This window comes from Cinclus cinclus, chromosome 3 (assembly GCF_963662255.1).
Source record: "Cinclus cinclus chromosome 3, bCinCin1.1, whole genome shotgun sequence".
Classification (NCBI taxonomy): domain Eukaryota; kingdom Metazoa; phylum Chordata; class Aves; order Passeriformes; family Cinclidae; genus Cinclus; species Cinclus cinclus.
In genome coordinates this window covers 113,510,760-113,535,281 of record NC_085048.1, presented here as the reverse complement: position 1 = coordinate 113,535,281, position 24,522 = coordinate 113,510,760, and the positions used below count along the sequence as shown (strand labels likewise).

The window sequence follows — 24,522 nt, the reverse complement described above, 5'->3', positions numbered from 1 at the left end:
ATATATATATCTATGTGCATTTTTCCACATTCCTTCAAATAGCCATTAGAAAGTTTTCAGAAGACACCGGTCATTCTTGCGTAGGTGGAGTAAAGACCAACAGCAACAGATTTGATTGAATTTTCTATTTCTTCATAAAATGGCAGTTCTCAGGGTTTCCCTCTTTCTCTCTGTTGCAACGTGATGTTTGCCTTTGCCTGTAGCACAGGCCTTCCAAGCCCTGTGGGTGGGAATGCAACAAGGCTTTGAATATTTTTATAGCAACCTAGCCTGTGGCACGCTGGTTCTTTGTCAAGTCGTTTCTATTATTTTATTTTATTTTTAGTCTACAAAGGAACAACTCGTATGATCCACAGAAAGCTTATATAATAATGTTGCTTAGTGTTTAAGATTACTTTAAAGCACACCGAATCACAGTTAAAAAGTCTGCCGCATTGTGACCCTTTAGCTAAGAGGGATTAGCTGTGTGAAATCCCAGGCTGTCATGTGATTATGGCAATTACAGATTTATCATGAAATTAAAAGTTTATGCTGTACCAGGATATGAAAAAAAGAAAAATAATCAGATGACCTTACACATACCACAATTTGAGGAACTTGTCGTTCGGGATTTTTAAAGCAATTATTTTTACAGTGACAATATTATTCTGGTGGCTAATTTTATCCAGTCTTGTCTATTTAAAAAAAAAATGTCCAGAACAATTGAAAATTGCTTAATGGAGACAGACTTCTCAATTCCAATAGCTAGAGGCTGTCTAGTAATTATTGCTTGCTGCATGAAATTAGACACAGTTTGTTCAATTACTTAAAATTAGATCACATGTAAGGTGGCAAAGCAAAATAAGAAAAAAAAATGAATAATTCTGTCCTCACTTGATAGCAAAGTAATGAAATGAGAAATAAGCTGTAAAGATGAAAATGTTACAAATCATCTTTGTGGGGTTTGGGGTTTTTTTGTTGAAGGGAAGCAAAATGTTGTGTTCAGAAATACATAAGTATGACTGTTGTGGACTAATGTGTCCAGAAGGCAGACAGTAAAATACATGCTATATTTTTGGATGTGTAAAATGAAAATTACCCATAAAAAAAAAAAAAGAAGTCAAATCCCCTTTCTTCTGTTTTTCACTTTATAATTCCGGAGCTGTTTCACGTACACACAGAAAATACAAGGGATGGTTTGCAGGTGTGCAGGTCATCTGTGGGCTTCCTGTCAAGAGAACAGTACTTTTAAAAGAATTGAAAATTCTTCAATATTTTTTTGGGTGAAAAAAGATAAAAAGTCTCTTACGGAGCTGATGGCCGTGGTGGTGGACTTTGAACTGGATGTATTGAGTTAGGAGAAGTTCCTGGAGTTACATCAAAAATCCCTGCTTGGTAATGTGGGGTGACACTTGTGTGTAACATAGCCATGAGAAGTCAGACTATGCTGTTTACAAGAATATGTAAAATCTGCTAAATATAATGCCAAGAAGGTTGTGGAATTTTATGAGGTTTTAAATTCTTATGCTTGACAAGGGTTCAGTTTATGTCTCATGTAATATTACACTGAAGGTTACATCCAGAGAATAAGGGAATATATGGGGGGGACGGGGGGGGCAAAAAGGATCAATGTGCAACAGTAAATACTTTGTGAGAATCAACTGCTAAACAGTGTTGGGGTAGGACTAACCAGTTATATCAAATGATCTTTATTGAAATGCTATGAATCACCTTGCAGCAGTTCAGGTCTGAATCAGATTTGTACTGAGACTTGGGCATCCAGGTTAGGAGCTGAACCAGTTCCTCAAAACAGGACTTTTCCTTGAAGCTGTTATATTTGCAGCATTTGGCCATTTTCTTTTGAGGCAGTGACATTTTTGCATAGATGGCAAGGACAGAAATTAAATTTCTACATTTCAAACTTGGTTGTGGTTTTTGCTGTTGATTTATTAAGCAATCTGTATTCATGCAGAAGCAAATTTTCTGAGAAAGCAAATCAAGTTCTCACAAGAAACTTATGATTGAATTATAACATTATCTTCAATTAAAGGAGTATTTATTTTCTGTCTCTTAGGATTAGCGCAGCACAGCTATGCTAATGTCAGGCAAAAATGTGCTGATTGTTGACCTTGCATTGGCCTGTGTTCAAAACACAGACATTTGTTTGTGTGCAGGATGCTGATCTTATTTGCAAATTATTTTGGTGCAAAATAATTGCAACTGGCAAGTTTTACCTTTACTATCTCAGAAAACATCGGCGTGTTTAATATTACAGAGAATCCCTTTATCACATTCTTTGTTGTTCTGTTAAAAACAGAAAAAGGGGGGGGGGGGAATAGATTATTTTACTCTAATTGGTCATTTGAGACAAGTGCAAAAAATTTTGAGCTAATGCAACAAATATCCTTCTCAAGTATCAAGGTACTGTCAGTATCCTAAGCAGTTATTTCTCCACTTCACTAATCTTTATAATTGGCTTGTCTTTTACTGCCATTAAGTGATGTAGTAGCCCATTAATAATTATAAAAGAGTGACACACCTCAGCATTTTCACCTTTCAATTATAGATGTCACGCTTCTGTTTTGGTTAAGTTTGGGGGTTTTTTTGTTAATTTAAAATAAAAAGTAGGCCAAAAAAGCACATTGTTTTAAATGTTTCTATTTATTTTGGTGTCTTATAGCACCCTTACCCTTCAGAAGAGCAGAAAAAGCAGTTGGCACAAGACACAGGTCTCACTATACTTCAAGTGAACAATTGGTAAGTAATGTTCCTTAGTGTTTATGGCCACTGGAACCCTCTGGCTATTCCATTGTGGTTTTGGGGACACACCTTGCCCTTGTTTTTCCCCTCCCCAATAGTTTGTTGATACAAAAGGGATATAACCAAGTGAGTGGTTTTAGGTGTAGAATGTATGAGGTTTGCTACTGTATTTTAGATTCCTGTCCTTTGGTCTCAGTGTATTCATATTTGTTACCAGTCCTCCTTCAGGTTGAGGATATCTGTTCTTCAACAGGAAGGCACATCCATTTGCAGAGCGTTGGTCTTGGAAGAGGTTCAGATGTTGGAGGGGGGGGGAAAAGGGAAAATTGGTCCCATTTCTGCTGAGCATATTGTTATTTTGGACTGCAGTCATGCTTTTTATAGTGTTGTTAGAGGGGTTTTTCTTTTTGACTGACATTCTTGTATCTCTTTATCAGTTTGTTTTCAAAATCTGGTTTATAAATAAACTTTGAGGACAATCGGGTTCTTTGCTGCTGAAGTGCAGTGTGGAGCAATTTAATTTATTTGCTCCAGCTGAAGGTTGGTGGAGCCCCTGCTCTGTTATAGTAGTGATTCATTTGAAAGAAGTCAGGATCTGTGCTGTTTCTGCAGTGGATTTTGGGTTGTTAACTGTATGGGGCACGGTGAAGGCGACCAGTGAAAATTACTGGTGATTTAAGTATCATCCAGCAGCAAACCTCTCTAAAAAAAGTTTGATTTATTACCCTTTGATACTGTGTCAAAATGTGGGTTCCTCCCACTATCCCAGAACAAGTGTCATACTTGAAGTATATTGCAATCTAATACCTTGTAAAACTAAGTGTATCTAATTAATTGTCCTAATATTTTTAGATTAGTGTTTATGATGGGAAACCTTATCCTCTTTGAAGTAATACCCAGAAAATGGCCAAGGCAAACAGCAAGCCTGCTAGGGAAACAGGAGGGAGGAATGCCAGTTTGCAGACAAAAGTTGGGGTTTTTTTTCCTGTTCAGTAAGTGTCAGAGATTAATATTACTGAAGCTCTGATTACATGGCCTAATCCATTTTAGTGAATAAATTTGGTCTTGATGTCCATTGCACCTGCATTAACAAACCCTCCTCTCTCAGAGAGCGTAGGAGCCTATGGGAGAGATTTCAGATATATTAAACCCCATTACAGAAAATGTAATTTCTGTCAATATAATCCCATGTATTCTTCAATTTAGTACTTTAGAGATAACAAGCTACTTACAATATATTTGCCTTTGGAGGATTAATTTACAAAGTGCACTATCAGGGAGAGGCAGGCGGGCTCACATAAGCATAGCTTGTAAGGGTTATCAATTTCTGTGACCCCACAGCAGCCGTGGGAGATCAATTTTTAGAAGCCCTTTAAGATGCTGAATAAAGGAAAATACCAAATACTTAGTGTATATAAAGTATGCTTCCAACATACTTTAAAATGGAGGAATAAAAGGCATAAAATGTAACATTTACATGTTGTAAGGTAGTGTAACCCACAGTATTTTGGCTCAGCCAGAAAAAAATGGTGTTTGCTTCAACTTTACATCCTCCAGCCTTCATCCAGGTGTTACCCTAATTTATGTGGTTGTTCTTCAGTTTAACAGTGGGTGCTTTGGCCACTGAGAAGCTGTGGATACTCATCAGGGTCTTGTTCAAGGAGGGGTGGAGAGAGGGTGTGTTACTTCTGCAGGGTCTGGGAGTGCAGGATTCAGCATGGACAAATGTGTCACTTTGGGATGGTCCATCAAAAGAGATTTTTCAAGATGAGGAACGTAGGATGGATTCAGCTAAAATTGGTGGAATTTCTCCAGAGTGACCTTCAGTAGGTTTTCTTTCAGTTTTCTTTCCTGGGTGTTTTTCAGTACCCATCTCTCCTAGAGTATGAGGAGTTTTTGCTTTGGCTTTGTGTCAGGTGTGTTCTTTTAAGTTCCTTATGTGCAAGGAAAAACAGAAAAAAGGGGGTCTGAATGAATACATTATAACTGAAGTCTTGTGGATGTAGGGCAGGCTTCCACTGCTTGAGCTAGTTCAGTAATTCCGCTATACAATTGTGTAAATTATTGAGACAATTCCCCTTCTCTCCCCTGGGGCACAAGGATTTAACACTGTAGAGGCAGTGGGGCTTTCTTAGATCACAGGCAGAGGGCAGAGATGCCAAATTCAGCAGTTCAGCCCCTGCTTTTTGTAATGGATGCTAAGGAACAAGGAGACTGTGAAACTGTTGCTGAGTGTCCAGACTGCACAGGGAGTACCCAGCCACGAGGTGACCAGTGAGCTACTCATCCCCTCCCAAATCTTGGAGGCTATGGAGCCCAACCTTCTCAAACATTTTGCTGGATCCCTTTTCTTCCAAGGCACTGTGCAGAAGAAACTCTTCCTACCTAAATGTTTTGCTGCAGGGGAGAGCTAACATATAATTTCTGGTTAGTTTTGCCTTTCTTAAGCAGGTTCATAAGTCATTCAGCCACAGCTCACAAAAAAAAATTTGCTTTCTTCCTTAGATTCTTCCAAACTTGTTAACACACATGTACATTTTTCTATTAATGATGAGTCATTGTAAATCACTGTTGCAGAGATTAAATAAAATGCTGAAGGGCAGGCTGGGTGCAGATCAGTCATAAATTATTGGCAGCAACACAGCGTGTGGGAATACATGAAATGTGCATGAAAAACATAAACTCATGTCTGGTAGCATGGTTGTTAGCCCAGACTGGGAATGCTGGATTTTCTGGCTGGAATTAGAAGTTTGCCACAGACCAGTCAGTGAAGAGAGCATTTGTTTTCTGCAGACTGAAAGCATTTAAACAATTTTTTTTTGTCATATTTTGAACGCCTTTTCAGTATGTGCTGGTTGCATACTTCATTTCTCTGCTGTAATGAAAAAAAAGGTTGATTCTCACATATGGACTGCCCTGGTATAGAGACTCCCCAGGTTGATGCACATAACCCCTGTTGATGGTGGAGGAGTCACAGGAATGGGGTGATGATGTGAAATGTGCAAGAAAATATATCCATGAAAGGTCACATGTCTTTAAAAATACCACAGTCCCTTTACCATGACCCTTTTCATTGGGTTGTTTGCTTTGTTTTTGTTTTAATAATTAAGCAATCCACACAGAGGATTTTTCCCTTTTCTTTTTTTCTCTCCCCCCACATGACAACTTTGCTTGTGAATCACCAGTGTTGCCTTCTAGGACCATCTTTTTGCCTCAGTCAGATGTTTCCACTGTGAAAAGAGGGACCCCTTCCCCTGTTGCAAAATAAAAATATATCTGTGGAAGGTAGGAAGATAGCAGGGTTCAAATGTCATTAGTCTAAATGAGCCATCCGTGTCTCTGTCATATCAGTTGTTTAACCCCACAGCAGTTTAGGGTTCTAAGCACAGTAATATGAACAAGAAGGGGCACTTGTATGATGCCTGTATGGACATGATGGAGACCTGAACAGGCACAGGTTAATAAGGTGCTTTTCCCAGGTGATAAAAACAATGAATTGAAATATCCAGGTGTGATCCAGTCACTTCTTACCTCAGCTGAAAGCCAGTCAGACTATATTGAACAATCTATACTCTTTTCTTGTTTACTACATCCCAGCTGAATCCCTTCCCATTAAGAGCTAATGGTAAATAATTACTAGTGGTAGTCTGTGAAGAAGAGAGAACAATTCTAATCACAGGCTGCATTAGATGTCAGATGCTTGTTTATGTTTTAGAAAAGTCTTGGTGCAAACAGATAGATGTTTACTTGTAGAATAATGTGCCTATATAACCTCCTTAAATGTGCATGTCTGTATGTGACTGTCTCTCTAAATAGCTTTGCATCCGACAGCATTAAAATGATTAAAAAAAAAAGTGAATTCAAATCCTTAATGCTTCAGCCTTTATTAGGTGTTTCTATTCTGCTTTTTCCAAATACCCTTGTGCTATCTAGGGCACAGCCCAGACAATGCTGGAGCAGCTAGTCAATATTTTATCTTGCCCTCATTCTTCCGTGGTTCGTTTGTTGAGCTGTATTCAAACCGTGCTTGAAGATGGAATTAATAATTACTGCTGGGCTTTCCTGTGGAAGTTACTGCTGTAGTACCCAAGTCCTTCCCTGACCTCCACATGCTTATATATGCATACAAGGTTGTGGATCTGCATGGTATTTTTACAGTTGCCCTGCAAAGAGAAAAATGTTGTCCTGGTTCACAGGGGAAGAAGTGAGGCTCTTAGAGGTCCAAGTCCAGCACAGTCACAAGTTTTGGGTTGGTCTGGGACTGTGAGGTGACTCAGAATTGCAGCAATTTATTCACATTTAGGGTCCAGCAATAATTGAAACCTCATGTTTCATGGAAACTCCCAAGATTTGGGTGCCTTGGTGTCTTACATTGCCAGTGTCCACTGTTGGATATGAAAAAGTGAGAAATCAGTAACTTACAGTGAAAATTTGGGGTTCAGTGATTTAGTCAATAGCTTCCAAGCAGTCCAAGGAAGCAGCAGAGCTGAATCCTGTTTTCCAGTGCAGCATTTGGCTGTATGAACCAGGACTGGCTTGTTTTTCATCCTGCCTTAGTCATTCAACTTTGTCAAAGTTTATTACCTGTTGAAATAGTTTTTTTTATTATTTTATGATGTCTTGGCCTGTTCTTAAAGCAGATGTAATTGTCATTGGGATGCTTGAGACATTGAGCCCTATCAAAAATGGTAGCATGAGCTGGTAACTGAACTGTAATGAAGTACATTAAAGCCTAGGGTGCAAGCAACTCCAGTAATATGGTGTCCTAACTTTTGAGTTCTTGATTTTATATTCTTGGCTTCTTTAAATGTCAGTTTTGTATATAATTTCCTAGGCTTGCAAAAAACCAAAAAACAAACCCCAACAAAACATACCAGAAAAAAGAAATAATATAATGAAAAAAATAAAATCCCCAGTCTTATTCTTGGAGTCAGATGAAGTAGATTTTACTGAAACCTTTTAAGAAGGACATTTCAAAAAGGCTCCAAGACCAGCCCAAAGATGAGTGTGGAAAATGAGAGATGGACTTGGGATAGGAAGACCTGACCACCTTACTTCATGTAGCACAGCCAGGTCAGAGCATAGACACACAGAAATCCTTTTATTTCTCTTTTAGTCCAGCAGGAAATTCCTTCTGCCTCCATTTCTTTGCTCGTGGGTAAGACTAATGATAGAGTTTTGCTGCAGTAATTGCATGGGGCAGGGGAGGAAGCGCTTTGCCATGGCACGGGCAGGCAGGGTGGCATGGTGGGGACAGGAGGATTCTGCACTTCTCACAACCCAGCAATGGATGGGGAGCACCACTGGGAAGAGCATCCTTTCCATCTGCTCGTCCTGCCTTGCAGATGGTGGGGTTAGGGATGGAGCAGATGGGGGAACGCAGATTGGGAGATGCAGGTGGAGAGGTGCAGATGGGACCAGAGGCAGATGGGGCAGATGCAGAAAGCCCCTGCCTGCCTCTCCACAAAGGGGCAGGGGAAAGAGGAATGGCTGCACAACTCTCCACCTTTTGGGAAACAGTCCCAGGCCCCTCTTTTCCCTCTGTGGTTTTTATATCATAGCCTGCGAGGGGGTTGGTGCATCTGAAGCACGCCCAAACACCCCCAAATCCAACTGATAACGTTGTCTGGTGTTTCCCATGTATTTAACCCCATTCCAGCCCCCTGGAGGGGATGGAACAGCTCCTTCCTGGTGCTGAGCATTTAGCATAGACATCATCTTTGCTCAGTTCCTTCGCTGAGGGTGATACTCACCCTGAGCAAAAGGCCAGCACATGACCAACGCACCACTTTAGTCCCACTTAAGCACTATTTTTAGGGTGTAAGTGGGGGAGGAGGCCAGCAGGGAGGGAGCATAGCAAAAGCAGGTGCTGGTCCTATATGCAGGACTGGATTTTCACCCCTGTTGCCTACCAAATTGTAGACTACAATAAATAGGGAAGATACTTGGTTTGCCGAACACATCGCATGCGGGGATTTTTAGTCCTTGGAGAATAAAATATCTGCTTATTTTCAGATGTATCTATTACTGCTTTTGTTTCAGTAAACAGATGAAATGAGAAAAGGTCAAGATGCAATTTGAGTCTGTGTAAGAACATAACAAATACTTTTCTCAGTAATCAGATATAGTAAATACAAGTACTTATTTACTTGTAAATGTTAAAGCATTCACAAATTATCCTCTCAACTTCGGTAATACGAACTTAACCATCAGATTTTGGAGAAAATATACTTTTCTCTTCTGTGTGATTGTAGAATTAATATGCAGTTGTTATTTGAACACTGTTTTGTTAGTGGGAATACATGCAAAAGCAGGAAAAAATAGGAATAAGAACGAATATATGTTTTGGGTTTTAGAAATAAATATTGTTCGATATTCCAGAGAATAAGACAGTAGGTGTTTGCAGTATGAAAATCATTCCCCTGCAAGAAAACCCCCTCAAAACACCAAGAAAACTATTTTAAAAAGTATCTTGCTGGGTGAATTGTTACATCGTTTGAGCAGTTCCGAATGTGCGTGGTAAATTAGCTGTTCTAAATGTACCATGTGCTGGATTTTTCAAGCAGATTTTTGCATTTATGTTTTCACTAAGTCTTAGCTAATTGTTATGCCTTTCACCTTGAATGCCAATTGTAATAATAATATTACATCTGTAGTCTCTTTCTCTGTTCTTAAATTACAGCAATCAGGAATACTCACTAGGTAAAATCCTGTATAGTTACTCATAAGAAAATATTGAAATCAGATGAAAAAATAATGTTTAGCTTGCATATTGCCTTAGACAGCCCTGGAGAGCTGCCAGGCAGCCAAGGTATTATTAGAAAAGCTGAACAAATAGCTTACAGGGGGAAGAGCTGTGAATGTAGAGCCATCAGGTACTGTCGGATCACCGGATTTTAGGCTGGAATTTCCTTTTTTAGTTCAGTACAGCCATTTAAAAGTACAGCACAGTGGTTCAAACATGTGGGGATTTGGTTTGGTGAGTCGATTTAAGGAGTAGTGCTACAGTTTTGCCATGGGTGTTTTTCCAAAAGGGTCAGGTGCTCAGAGGATGTGAGCAAAGAGTTTTCTTGGGGAAATGCTCCCCTTGGCCTCCAGGACTTCAGGTGGGGGAGAAGATGGGGACCTAATTGATCCTGGGTTTGTTGTTCAGTCCAGACTTGTCAGTCTCCACACCCCCTAGACTGACCCAAAACAAAAAGGTCATCCCATTCAGGAGCATCAAGGAAAGATGTTTCTAACCATTGCTGTGACAGCCCCTGGATTCAGACTGGGACAAGCCAACAAAGGAAACATCATTTATTTCAAAAGCAAATGTGAACTCATTTTGCCCAAGCTGTCAGACTAGTTAGTGACACCCTGAGCACTGAGCAAAAAAAAACCCAAAACCCTGGTATTATTTTAGTCACATAGATGATTTTTTGAGAGGAAGTAAGGTTGGTTCCCACTGCAGAGCATCAGACAGTGCAAACAGAGTTTACCTGCCAATAGTCCTGATCAGCAAAAGGTTAATATGCAGCCCAGAAAAAACCTCTTTCCCCTCTTCTGGGGTGGTCTTGTACTCAACAAACTTTTTTTTTAGTTTGGTGCATTAATGTTCTGTAACAAATGTGATGTCAGGTGCCAGGGAAATAAGATGAAATAGCACCATGCAAACATTTGCTCTTTTCTTCTCTCCTGTTCTAGCTTTTCTCTGCAGAATCAGTGTAGAGGTCAGAATACTTTGCTTGCTTCTTCTTACTTTAAAGTACTGGGATTCAGGTGTGCCCCGTCTCAAAACAAGAGTTTGCCTTTTAAAAAATGCCAGTTCAGGACACTCTTGTGGAAATGCTGCATTGGAGGCAAGGGGAGAGCTTTGCACTGTCTCTGTAAATACAGTTCTCAGGACTTGGTTTCTTTTTAGTGGAAGAGATATCCTTGGTATATATTTCAAAAATTACACGCTCTCAATATATTAAAAAAAAAAAAAAGAAAAGAAGGGGAGAGTAATGGCTTGTCATTGCTTTGCAAGTCAGACTTTGGTCTATTTTTGTCTTAGCTATCTGAAGCGTGTTTTACATATAGTTTGCCTTTCTGGTATTTTATGCTTGCACAGACCTGATCTCCACCTATTTTGTGTCAACAGTTGTTGAGATTGGTGTAGAGTGATTAACCCTCACAAACTGAAACACCAGCACGTGGAGAAAGGTGCCCTTGGAGACTCTCTCTTGCACTTAAATTAGATGCTTGCTCCAGGCTTCACCTGCGTAAAAACAAATTCCCTGGTTCAAAACTCAGCCTGAAATAGTAAAAATGGGGCAAATGTTGCCTTTTTGTTGGTTAGATCAATTTTCTCTTCTCAAAAATGAGACACAGCCAGAGGGGCAGGGTGAGGATGTGCTTTCAAGGGCGTGTTTTGCCCTGCCTACCATGGAATGATTTTGGTGTATGTGATGCATGGCTGGCTACAACAGCCTAAGCACCAGCCAGGATTCTGCCTTTTCTTTGACTTTTCAAAAAATAAAAGAAATGGCAGCAGATGCTGAAAAAATATTGCTTCCACAGTTGTTCAGTGAAATCTAGGTCATGTAACAGTTTCATGGGTTATTTTTTCCCTTGCCCAGGCACTGTAGTCCTTGTGTCTTTTTTGTCTAAGGATAAAGCTTGATACCAATAGCTGCTTTTGAATTCAGATTTATTCCAGAGATGTCTTGACTTCTCAAAGGTGGTTTGTACCATCTGGGGGCTGATCCCTAAGCTTTCTCAGTCCCCTGGTCTCACAAATTCTTGTACTCTTTGACATTCCTCTGACCTTCCTGTGTGTGTTTTGTTGGTGTTGTTTTCCGAGGGTGTCTTTTCTTCTGCCCTGAATATAATGCTGTCAGTAGTAGGATTATAAGCAAAATGAATCACTTCACTTAATGGGAAATTATGTTTAGATAAAGTAGATTACAAAGTAGGCTATTAGTAGTGGTTAGAAAACAATGTTTTGAAGTGGGATGTCTTGGGGCACAGAGAGTTTGTTCAGAAGTGTGGGGTTGTTTTTCAGGTTGGCTGTGACTCAGAGTTGCATCTTTTGTGGTTTCTGGGGAGAGGAAAAAAAAAAAGGAAAAAAGAATTCAAACCAGTTTTTCAGGTTCCCACATCACACAAAACACATCAATGGGCCTGTATTTATTGTTTTGATTGTGGTGGGGAAGACACGACCACAGGAATAAAGCTTTCCTCAACACCCCAAACCATCGTCTTGGGGTATAGACCAGAATGATGTTGTACAAAACACAGGTCCCATATAGGACTTCCATCTCTTTGGGGGCCCTGGGAGTGTTTTCTCCCAAAGACACTTGTCAAGAGTTTTGGTTTGTTTCTCGTGGGCTTGTTTCTCCTTTGCCTGCAGGCTGCAGGAGCTGGTGTGGGGTGACTGGGTATGGAGTTACTCCATACTCCTGCATTGCCTTTTGGGGATGAGGGGGATGAAGGGATTCATCCAGGAGCATAGACAGGTCATTTCTCACACCCTTCAGTGAGTGGGAACATATTTTAACCAGCAGCCAGAAGTGAGAGCAGCCTCTCTTCCTTTGCTTGGGCTAAAGGACAAGGCACGTCTTCCAACTCCCATGCTGTATGTGGTGTGGGGAGGGAGGGAACAGAAAAAAAAGCTGTTTGGACAAGGCTCATAATCTGATGTATGGAAAAACCTTGGACCTCAAGGAGTGTTTAGAACACTTGCACGGCATGAGAAAGCTCAGAGATCATGCAGGCACTTCTCACAAGCTCTACATTCCCCTCAGAAAGAGGTACTGCTGAGTAGATAGAGGACATTAAATTGCTGAAATAGGGAGGAATGTTTCCAAAGAGATAGCCAGTATTTTGCTATCAGTTCTCACCGACTCCCAGCGTAATCCCTGCCATCAGATGGGGCTTAATTTGTTGATTTGATGTGATTTGCTGAAGAAAAGCTGCTGGGTAGCACTGCTGGCGTGCACCAGATCAGGACCCAAGTCACAGCACCAAGAGAAGCTCTCCTGAAGGATCAGATAGGAAGTTAATGTTCAGACCCTTCTCAGAGCTGCGCAAAAACACCAAGCTGGGAGATGTGCATCTCAGCCTGGGCTGCTCTCAAAGCTCTCAGAGAGCCTGCACACCCTTTGTTACAAGTGTTTTTGTGGGAGGAAAGATTTTGTCTGCCAGCACGTTGAGTACCCAACCACAGTGCTTCATGCGGGCCAGCGCTGTGCCAGGCAGGGGTTAGAACAGCCTTAGTGCTGCTCTCCTACATGAATCCTTGCCATATTCCTTACAGGCTAATTGTGGCACAAGGAGATCAGCAAAGTACAGCTGCACTGGGATTTAGGAGCAGGGAAGAGATGGGAGGTCAGCTCCGCTGGCGCTTTGCCATGTAAAGATTTCCCCTTACATCATCTGGCTGCTGAGGGCGAGTTTACATCTGCTTTGCACCCCGAGGGAATTGTGGTGTCAGGGAATGAGGTTGCTGAGAGTTCTCCCCAGTGCAGCCAAGACCTGCAACACTGCTCCAAATCCCTGGCATCGTCGGGAAGACGCCTGGATACTGGATCTGGATTTTCACTGGAAATGTTCCGTATTGGCTAGGCTTTTTTTAAGTGGATATATGGATGGGAGGAGAGGAGAAAGAGAAGGAGAGCATACCAGAAAGGCCAACAGCAGCTCACCTGTGATGTGGAAAAGCATAGGAGATGGGCAGAGCAGGGAGACATATCTCCAGGGAGCCCTTCCCTAGGCACAATGGCTTTTCACTCTTCCCCATCAAGTCCCTACCATAATTTTCATTCAGAACTAGCCAGACCAACAGAAATAGGCCTGAGCTCCATCCTGCTGGGGAACAGGCAAGTTTTTGCAAGACCGGGATTGTTCGCTGCCCAGCTTTCTTCTGCAAAGACTCCTCGAACAGCCACAGCCATAAGCCCTGCAGAGAGATGGAGCTAAGGGAGCTTTAGAGCCAAGGGAGAAGCAGGGCCAGGAGGAGGGTCCCAGCTCAGTAGAAAGTCACCAACCACCCCTTCTGTGTCCAGAGGACAGGCCACCATCAGGCTCGCTGCTACCCCAAGGCACTCGCCATGTCTGCATTTTGTCCCATGGGTACGGGACTGATAGGACAAAGGGGGTGGCTTTTAATGGACAGAGGGTGGGGTTAGATTAGATATTAGGAAGGAATTCTTCTCTGTGAGGGTGGTGAGGCACTGTATCAGTTGCCAGGCTCCCAAGTTTAAGGGATGGGGAGAAGGGGAAGTGGCTGAGGGTAGAGCTGGTGCGTGCTGGGCCAGCCAAGCTGTAGGACACAGCCAGCTCTCTTACAAGGAGCACATACCTGATCTCATCTCTCTGCTTTCTATTTTTGCCCTCAATATGCTCGCTGCATTAGCAGACTTGGCTTGGGGAGAGATTCAATAGCACTCTCCTGCTTGAAAACAACTTTTCTGAATGCACAACATGAATCCATTGGTGGGGTCACATAGTAATGCTTGAAGTCAGAAGCTATTTTTAAAACTAAATTGCAGAACCGCACATGGCTTTCATTAGTGCTTTACATCAAATTTGTCAGCTAATTAGCGGTTTTTCATCACTAGGTTTTGCATAGTATTTTATTTAATTCACTCTCCAATATTGTCTTGTGACACCCCTCAGCCCTATATACAGTCCCTGGCATTGGTGCTGTGCCAGCAGAGGAGGGAGGAAGAGGAGAGCTTGCTGGAGACCTTTCTGATGCTCCTGATGGATGGGTCTCTGTTTGGAAGTGTATTCCAATATCACGTGTTTGGAGGGGGCAGTGAGCAGTCCTTTTACTCTCTTCCCTCCCTACCTCCATTTAGTGTTGTAAATGATGTATTGCAGTCCTGAGCTGTGTTTGGTTCGGAGGAGGACGAGAAACCAAGAAAAGTTGCCAAACATGATTTCATAAGGTTTGACTTCAAATTGAATGAAGTTTTCTGAGTGTCTTGGATTGTTTTTTCTTTACAAATAAAGGGAGTACAGAGAGCATGGATTGCTAATGATGGTAGTTACAGGTCATTAAGCTCACTAACCGACTTCAGGATCAGAACTTTCTAATAACAGCAGTAAGCACTCTTTTAACATTTATTTCTCATTTTAGGGATGGGGAGATGTGATTACCATTTGAAGGTCTGCAGTTATTTTTTCTGTTCGTAATAACAGAGGCAGCTTGCTATTTTCAAGGCTGTTTTTAAAACATTTGAAAGTATTTGGTGAAATAATTTCTGTGTTGGTATGTTTTTTTTTCTCTTTTCTTTAACTGAATCTTTAAAATATCTTAAAAGCAAACACAGAGAAAAAAATGAAAATATGTTAAAATAAGGAATAAAGCAGTTACTGAAGTGTAATAATCTTGGTTTATAGCACACTTTCCATTTAAATTGGTTTTATTAGAGATAAACCTGTTAAGCGTTGAGGAATTAAGTGCTGAATAGAGAATGTTGTTTTGCCTCTGTATAAATGAGGGATCCCACTATGCAGAAAAGAGTGCAACTGGTTTTACAAGTGAATTATTTGCCAGTTTGAAGTGCTCTGTTTACTTTGGCATCTGTTATAAAAATGATGATATGTTTGTTGTCAAGAGGGATACTGTTTTTCTTCAGAGGGGCATGAGACATTTTAGCACTGGGGTTTGTAGGTAATGTGGGCTTTGTCATTCTTCTTACGCCTGGTTTGCTAGAAGGAGCTCAAGGAGAAAATGAGGCAGAGAGATTTTTGGGAACTTCTTGGCTCTGGTAGTGAAACACAGACTTCTGGCATGCAGCGCTTTGGGACAATATTGAGAGGGAGCAGCCTGTGACTCCAAGTAGCAGAAGTCAGTAATGGTGTGAAACTCTCCTCATTTCGGAGGGCTGGGGGCAGAGAAAAATTCAATAGACCACGAAGTCTCAGCATCTCCTTTCAGACAGCTGGTCCTGGAAAATTTCATTCAAAGACTGCAAATTGGAAGTCCCCACAATCACTCTGTCGATTCTTGAGCAAAGGTGACTTTGGAAATTCGTGACAGCAGAGGAAGGTCTTGTTTTATTCACTCAACAGAAGTGAAATACAAGGGGAAAGGAGAAAGAACAGATCTGTGTGGAAAATGTCACTTGGGCTGTAACCTGAGCCTTAGCGAGCTGTGCCTTTCGGAGGGTTTGGTGACCCTCTGAAAATCCTTGCTCTCTGGCTGCTATTATTGTAGGCAATTTCCAACTAAAATAAGTCTTTTGTCATCGCCAGCCATGCAGCCTCTTGCTGAGAAGAAACAAAACTTGTGCATGGCAGCGAGGGCGGCCAAGCTGAAGGTCAGAGTGCAGAGGCAGATTGCTGCATCCCCGGGGCTGGGGCTGGGGCTGGGGCTCACCCGTGGGACCAGCGATGCACCAGCCAGGGAGTCTGCCCGTGACCTCTGGAGACAGACCCCAGGCAAGAAGCCTAAGAGAAAACATCCTAGTAAAATGCAAATGGGAGAAAAGAGGGTTTCCTCCTCCTCCTCCTCCTCTTTGGGATTATGCAGGTGGAATTGCTGGGTTCTTCTTACTTTTTGGAAGGTGGTGGAAAGTGCAGTCCCATGTGTCTGAAAAGAACAAGGAAAAGTTAATTTGAAAAAATTAGGGAATACTTCAAACTTCTGTGTTTGCCCAACTGTTCAAATGTTTTTTTCCATGCCAGATCCTTCCCCTTACAAAGCAAAACCAAACAAGCAAAACAAAACAAAACAAAAAAAGGAGGAAGGGAAAAAAAAAGGCAGCCCAAGGCATCACTTTGTTGAGTGCAACTTGTACACTGAGGGATATTATGTTGTTGTGCCACTATTGATCCAACTCTTTTGAGGCAAAAAACTCAAACCAAAAGAATCCCTTCCTTATCAGAGCAAAGATAACACAGAGCACTGGTGTAGGGAAAAATACTTCATGCAAGCCTTTGAGCCCGACTGGGTCTTTACTCACATGAGTAAGGCTATACATCTGTCTTACGTTTTATGCTAAATTGTATTTTGATAATACTCCATTTCAGTAGTAGTTAGTATGCAAATACCTTTTGTAGGTCCTGACTTCTCTGAATCTTTAAAGATTAGAGTGATTTAGAGTTTCTTTCTCTTAAGACAGATGAATATGAGCATTTGGGAAAAGAGGAAGGGAGAATATTCCTGTTGGCTTTTCTGTTCCATCGTTTTTGCTGATGTTTAAATCAGCCTGGCACTTTGGAAATTCAAAGAGTGATCAAAAGATCCTGGCCCTTCTCTCAAAGAAAAAAACCTGGGAGTATGAAGAAATTAACCACATGCCTGTATATTTCTGCAGCAACAGCTAATTTGCAGTTTTGCTTGCAAAGAGTTCTCAAATGTGATTTATAAACATCACAGCCTGTATTGCGCTCTCTCAAGGCAAGCTACGTTAATTGTTTTAATCTGATAGATTCTTACAAATTCCAGGTTTGGGGTGCAGGAAGAAACCTGAAAGTGAATACTTTCTTCTCTTTTTTTTTTTTTTTTTTTTGAATGCTTAGTGGTTTGGAGTCTACTATAATGCAAAGTAAAGCCTTGTGTTACAAAGGCAGGGAGGATGGGGCAGAAGGTTAAAGGGCATCCTGGAAACAAACAGCTGGACCAGTTTATTTAAACAGATACAAGGATGGGGAGCTGACCTCCATTTGACTTCTAGTGGGAGGAGCAAGAATGTAATTTTATTACTTTGCCCAGAAGGAAAATGTTCTTGTGTCTGAATTCCCCCCAAAGACATCCAAACACTGAGCTGTTTGGCAGAATTGCTACTTATAGAAAATGCTTACATGAATTCATAAGAAGAAGATAACTGTTAGGTACCTGTATTTAAAATGTTCTTAAAGCAGATATCCCAAACGATCGTGTGGGGCAAAGTGGTGAGATTATGTTTTACCATAGGCATGTCTTGTGGGTAATTATTGGTAAACTCTAGATATATTGTTTATTCTGGTGTATTAGTATATAAACAATACCATATATATTACAGTTTAATATTTTGAGGCACAACCCCCTTCATCTTAAAAGTCCTTGTAGTTTGGAGGAGACACTTGTAGTTTGGAGGAGACAGAAGAGGAAGCCATGAAGTTGAGGCTGTACATGCCTAATGTTGCTCAACATTTATTTGGAATAAAAGTTATTTTGGTGACCAGTCGCTCTCCCAGCTACCTCTCATTCTGCCACACTACCAGGAGTAAACACAGCAAGAGCCTTGCCAGACTCACAAAAAGAAATGGCTGAGGCACTAGGTTTTTGTGGTATTGTTTTACTTTGAAGAGTTACTGTGAAAATTGCTTTCTGCAAATGCAGATTACAGATATTAAACAATTTCCTAATTGGTCATGGAGCTAAGGTATCTAATGGGGAAAAAAAGCAGGGTTTTTTTAATTGCTTATTTCACATGGTGTTTGTGCTACACCTGTGCTTATAATGAGAAAGGAGAATTAGTCTAACCTTCTGCTCACATGATTCTAATTTTCATGGTTTGTACAAGATAATGATAAACTGATTTGCAACACTGTTTGCTGGAGTCGAGACAGGCTGTTTATTGGAATTGTGTAGAAAAATTGATCCAATACTGTCGCTGGCAAAACATGACCTAGTTGAGGTATGAGGTTTCCAGACTGACACCCAGGTTTGGTTCCTTTGAGCCCATTTCCTCAAGACAGGTTTGATAAAGACTCAACGTCTTGATTAAAATTTGCAGGAGTTTGGGTAATGGGTGTCAGTAGGGAATGGGAGATAGGAGGAGTCTGAAGTCACTGTGCTGGTCTTTGATGAGGGCAAAAGAAACAGCATGGGGCAGTGGTTTGTATTCTTCTCCCCTCTGGTGTAGGCAAATGGGTGGGCAGAGCAGATTCCCATGGAAAGATCCTGGTGGCTTTATCTCTGTGGTAGGAGAGCTCCTGCTAAGCCACCACAAGCAGAGGCAGTGAAAACAAGCATCAAGTATTCCTTTGTGGACTTTCCTATCCCATTTTACAAGTGTGCTGTGATTTAGCCCACACTCACACTTCTTCCTTTGCTAGAAAATATTGTGGCATGCATACTTTCATTATTCCTTTTTCTCTCTCACAAAGAGCACAAAGTCTGGTTATGCACCTTTGCCATGACTAAGTCTCAATGGAGATTTTTTCCAAATGGATTTTAAGTAAACTTTCTGCTGAGTGAAACCTCAAGAGGGATTCTTCAAATGGTCTCCAGTCAGACAGGTTCCCAGGCATGGTTCCCAGCCTCCTGATTTCAGCACCATGTGGAGACCAGGGTATTTGTGATCTATCTCCTTCTTCTGTTTTGCTCCAAATTATTTTGAGCATTTCCAAATAAGCATTGCAGGACTAACTGAAACAAAGAGCTACAATAACACAAAGAGTGGGGTTGCAGATAGCTATTTTTAAAAAATGGCTGTACCTTCTTTTTTTTTTTTTTGTTATTTCCAAAGACATTTTCATTGTTGGGGGGGGGGGGAAATTTTCAGTAGTCCAGTAATTACAGTTTAACAAGATGTTTGCTGTAAATGGTCAGGCCTAGCTGGAGAAAACAGGATTATAAATTCAATTACTGTAAAGCTATGACCTCGCCTTGACCCCCTCAGACTTTGCATAAAGAGAGGGAGGGGGGAAAAAGCCCACCAAGAAATGACTAGGAGGAATGCATGGCTCTGAAGTCCCCAGCAGTGTGACTTAGTGGTGATAAAAGTCCAGACGTTCCCTCATTTGATGGGGTTCTGCCATCACAGTTCATTATCTTAATAGTGGGCATTAAAAGGGAATTAGGTTTGCAAGAGGTAGGAGCTGGTTTTGATAAAGAAAAAAATTGGAAAAAGAAGTCAAAGGACATAAGGCAGAAATGACACTAATGAGGGGGGAGGTAGCAGATGCCCTCACGAGCATCTCGCCGGCTTCACATGTTTTTGTTTTTTTGGTGCCCCATTCTGTATTGGAAGAGCGTTGCTGGCATTGTTTGCTGAAAACTTGGCTAATTCCCCCATGAAAAGATGAAATGGAAGTGTCTGACTGTGGTAAAAAGCAGGCAAACATAAATCAGCTTGGAAACCCCAAGGTTGTGCTCTCAAAGGTCATCAGGGTTAGAGGTTTAGCAGTATTTGCATCCCCATGCAGCCTGATGGAGAGCACCACAGTAGGGCGAGAGGGCTTGGGGATGGGTGGAAGACATCCCTTCCCTAACCACTTGCTTTCCTCTTTTTTCTTGCAGGTTTATTAATGCTAGAAGAAGAATAGTTCAGCCCATGATAGACCAGTCCAATCGAGCAGGCAAGTCCCCAAAAGTAACTGTATTAAGTCACACAGGCAAGAGCCATCCTCAAGCCATGCACCAGGAGGTCCAGTACTTGGTAAATAATTGAGGAATGAATGCTGGGGGTGGCTGACAATTAAAATACAGCCAGTTTTCTTTCATTGTGACTCTAATCAGTTTGGAAGAAAAAAACATTGAAAAATCTAAAAGGGAAACTAAAACGTTCCATTCCATGGCCGGACTTTCTGTACGCGATCCAAATTATTATTGTCTTTTTTAAGTAGTTGTTTGGAGTTTTCCTTCCCAGCTCTTTCTGCTCCTGTGACCACGCCCTGGTGCATGGCTTGGTGTGGAATTGCTGTAAACTTTATTACCTGTCAAAAGGGCAAAGGGGTCAGAATCACTTGTGGGACTCAGTAAAGTTCAAAGACATTCAATGAGGTAGAGCTTTATGTGCTTTAATAACCCAAGCCAGCTTACTTCTGAAGCCAGCTTTTAATGTACAGTGAAAACCTCCAGTTCAGGTAGTGGTAGTTGTCTAGGGTCCTTTTGTCCCTTAGCTCTTCTTTTCGGATTGCTGAGCATTTGCTGATTACTTTGGGGGTATTTATTTCTATTTTTTTAAAGACCTAAATTTTCCACATGTTGGTTCCATTTGGGATCTTGGCTCGCAGCTCTCTGTGGGTATTTACCATCAAGGATTATCATAGCCCGTTACTCCCAGTTGGTTTTGTTTTCCGAATCTCACTGCCAAACTCTCCAAATCCATCGTAGTCCAAGATGCCTTTGGGCCACACTTCCTCTTCAAGTACATTTGGTTATTTGTCATTAGACAAATATCTGGCATGGATGTGTTCAGGTCCTGCCCTTTGAAGGCACAAGGGTGTAATTTAACACACTGAGATTTCAGTGTGACTATTCCAGCCATAAAATCCGGCTCCTATACAGGTTTTTGCATTGACGTCAGCAGCGGCAGCAGCTGGAGCCGGGGCTCCTCATGTCTCAAGATTTCAGTTTGCTAACTTCATTTCCAAACTTGCAGAAGAAAATAAAGCCAAAACTAAGTACGCATGTTAGCCCAACGGCTAAATTCACAGTAGATGTTTTCCCCTCTTTTTAGAGCCAGCATGGGTGGGGGGATGGTGTCTTGATGCTGTGAGATGACCGTATTGGCTGTGGCTAAAAAGGAATGTTCTGCACCTTTCCAGTTAGTCAAGGAACACCCTATAACCCCGATGGGCAGCCAATGGGAGGTTTCGTGATGGACGGCCAGCAGCACATGGGCATCCGAGCACCAGGTAAGCCCCCGGGACAGCATCGCCACCCACGGGTGGCCTCGGTCACCCCACCACAGGTAAACACACCTCCACCCTCTGCCACCGTCCCAGCTGCCTGCCTTGCCTCACCTGTCTTCTGCCTGCCTTCCACACCACTGAGGGAAACAGGGTATCTCCTTGCTCGAGCAGTCCTGGACCCTCTGCCGTGCTTTGTTTTGGAAAGGGGCTTTTGGCACTATCCGTTGACTTTGCTCATTTTCTGGCGTCTTCTTGGATTTTTATCTCCCTCTAGGACCTATGAGTGGAATGGGCATGAATATGGGCATGGAGGGGCAGTGGCACTACATGTAACCTTCACCTAGGTAACCAATGGCAAAGCCAGGGGGAAGTAAGTACAAACGAGGTCTTTGTTCTCACTTTGTCCGAGGGATATTTGTCTTCTTGCATTTCCCTATGTTCTCCCTGCCCATAGCCTCATGCTTGTTCCTTCCTTTCCATCCATCCATCCTACGCCTGGGCTCCTTTGGGTTTTCTCTCCCTCTGGTTCAGCTCAAGCTTTCCAAGCTCCCAAACCCCCCGTGCGCGCGCGCGCCGTACATTGACGCTGCCGTACATCAACACCGCCATACATTGATGCTATTATCCATCCCTGAGCACATGACAAAACAAGGAGCAGCCAGGGAGGTGGGGGAGCCCGTCGTCTTGGCAACAGACTGATTTGCAAAATGTAAGCGGTCTGCAGCGGCACAGGGAGAGGAAAGAGCATGTCCCCAAAGTGTCATAAATCTGTCTAACCGCAGTTGATGCATGAGTTACATTTCTCCCGCTAACCTGCAAGACACCAAAAAAGCCAAACAGAGACTTCTCATGGGGTAGGGGAAAAAAAAAAAAAAAAAGCAAAACCCAGCAGCTTCACTTAGTTGCATTTTGGAAAGCAATGGACAAAACTTTGATTTTTTTTTTTTTCAAGTTTATTTCTCTTTGTCTGTCCGTCATAATGGGATTACGTGTGGCAAAGGAAAAAGAGAGAATACAAAATAGAGGTGTGCGCAGCAGGCTATGGAGCTTAGCCCAGGCTAATTGACTATATCCAAATTAAGTATGCCATCACTTGCAGTGTGACAAATGGATTTGACTTATTCAGTATACAAAAATAGAGATCATTAATGCAATCTTCAGTGGCAGGCCTCGCAAAGGAAGCCTAGAAAAACTGTCCCAGTTTTTTTTTTTTCCCTCTTGTCTTTTTCTAGGGGAAAATACATTATACAAATTTTTGGGGTTTTGGGTTTTTTTTGGGTTTTTTGGGGTTTTTTTTAATAGTAAAGTGGTATGAAACACCAAGACACTTGGTACCATGTTTAAATGGTGCCTGATTCTGTTTCTCTTGCTCTCTTTCTGGAGTTAAAAGAGTTATTTCAGCATCTTTGTTGTGCCCTCAGTCTATATTAGCATAGGGTTTGAAGTTACCCAGGGCAAGTGTATTTCGTAGTAGTCTTCTCGGAGCCCAAGTCAAAACTAAGTTTTAACAATTAGCTGTGAAAACATTCCTCTGAGCTTGGGAATGCAATAGCCTTATTACCTCATCATGAAAATTTCTAGCTTAGTTAATTTAAATATTGTTTCTTAGTTTCTGGGTCAATTAAATTTAAATGATGTATTTTATGCTTCGTGACCAATTAAATTAATAGGTTATTACAAAAAATATTATCATCTTTTTTGATTAAAGAGCTGTGAGTACAGTATATTTTATAAGCAATTTTCATTAGTTCAAAACTGTTCCTTTAGGCTAGATTAAGCAGCTATTCATTGCTAGAGCCTTGAGACCTGATTCCAAGGTGTTCGGCGCATTCACAGCGCGCTCTTACTTAGAACTAAAGCCAATTGAGCCTACTTAGCAATAGTGTATGCCTTTCACCCTTGATGATTATGGAGCTTATAGCTCTCCGAAACAATACACCTGTCAGTTCCCATCAGCTACAGCAATCCAAGCAGAAGGCAGAGGCCCACAGAAAGCGGGAGGTTTTATTGTTTTAGGTCCAATTTTTTTCTTATTGTTCTCCCAAACCCACTGAAAGGTTGCACTGAGTTGTGCGACTGAATTTTTTTTGTAGCCAGATGTGACTGGGGGGGGTGTAAAGGAATAATTGATAAGGATTATTGATTATGTATATATTTTTAATGTCTAAAAATACGAGTTTGATTTAGCAATCATACTTAGTAATCCTATCAATTTCGGCTTCATATGAGGCCTTTGTTCACGATGTACGTCCTTGCTGGATTGCATCTCTTTGAATGGCACAAATATTTGGGACAGTTTCCAAGAGATCAGGCTCAAGGGCTAAATAAATAGCTGTTGATAAACCTTGACACCTATTTAACCCATCGCTCCTCCCAAGTCCCTCATTAGCTGCCACAGATTCTCTGCCTTGTATTCCCAGTGTGCTTTTACAAGTGGGGAGGCGAAGGCAGGTGACTGGAGTAAGGCCATGGGGAATGGAGCCCACCTGAGAGCCCTCCGTGTGATGTTAGCCATCCCTCAGGCTGGCTCTCCCTCTGGCATGCTTCCAGATCAGGAACATCTCCATTGCATACATTCCTAACCACAAAAGCCAGAAAGCTGTTTCATCTCCAAAAACTCTGTACTTGGAAGGGGAGGATGTTCTTGGGTTTTGTTTGGTTTCTTTTTTTTTTTTTTTTTTTTTTTTTTGACCTGGGGTCCATTCCCGTTGCCCTCCCTGCGAGTCCCTACGTGGACTCCCAGTTCCACGGAGGCAGCGGCGCTCGCGCGCCCGTGACTCCGCATCCCGCCTCAGGCTGGAGCCCGGCCTCCCCGTGCCCCAGCGGAGCAGCTTGGTGGCCCAATGTGGGCAGCCAGTCCCCAGCACTCACCGCCACCTCTTTCTCTCCCTCTGCAGGGCTGCAAAGTATGCCAGGGGATTATGTGTCTCGGGGTAGTCCAATGGGTATGAATATGGGACAGCCAAGCTATACGCCGCCCCAGATGCCCCCCCATCCTGCTCAGCTGCGTCATGGCCCCCCCATGCATACCTACATTCCTGGACACCCTCACCACCCAGCGATGATGATGCATGGAGGACCACCCCACCCTGGAATGCCCATGTCAGCATCAAGCCCCACAATGCTTCATACCGGAGAGCCAGCAGTGAGCGGACAAGTGATGGACATTCATGCTCAGTAGCTTAAGGGAAATACACGTTGTCTGCAGCGATGGTAGATTTCAAACATTGTCTTTCTGCA

At 42.1% G+C, this 24,522-nt stretch overlaps 1 protein-coding gene across 1 annotated transcript in view; it reads left to right on the top strand.

Moving 5' to 3' along the window:
* MEIS1 (Meis homeobox 1) overlaps window positions 1-24,313 on the top strand; it is a 106,318-nt gene extending 82,005 nt beyond the window's left edge. The window contains 5 exon segments of the mRNA XM_062490640.1: window positions 2,660-2,736; window positions 19,946-20,004; window positions 21,196-21,285; window positions 21,557-21,652; window positions 24,180-24,313. Of these exon segments, the coding sequence (XP_062346624.1) occupies window positions 2,660-2,736; window positions 19,946-20,004; window positions 21,196-21,285; window positions 21,557-21,615 (285 nt within the window). The 3' untranslated portion in view covers window positions 21,616-21,652; window positions 24,180-24,313.
* The last annotated feature ends 209 nt before the right edge of the window (window positions 24,314-24,522 follow it).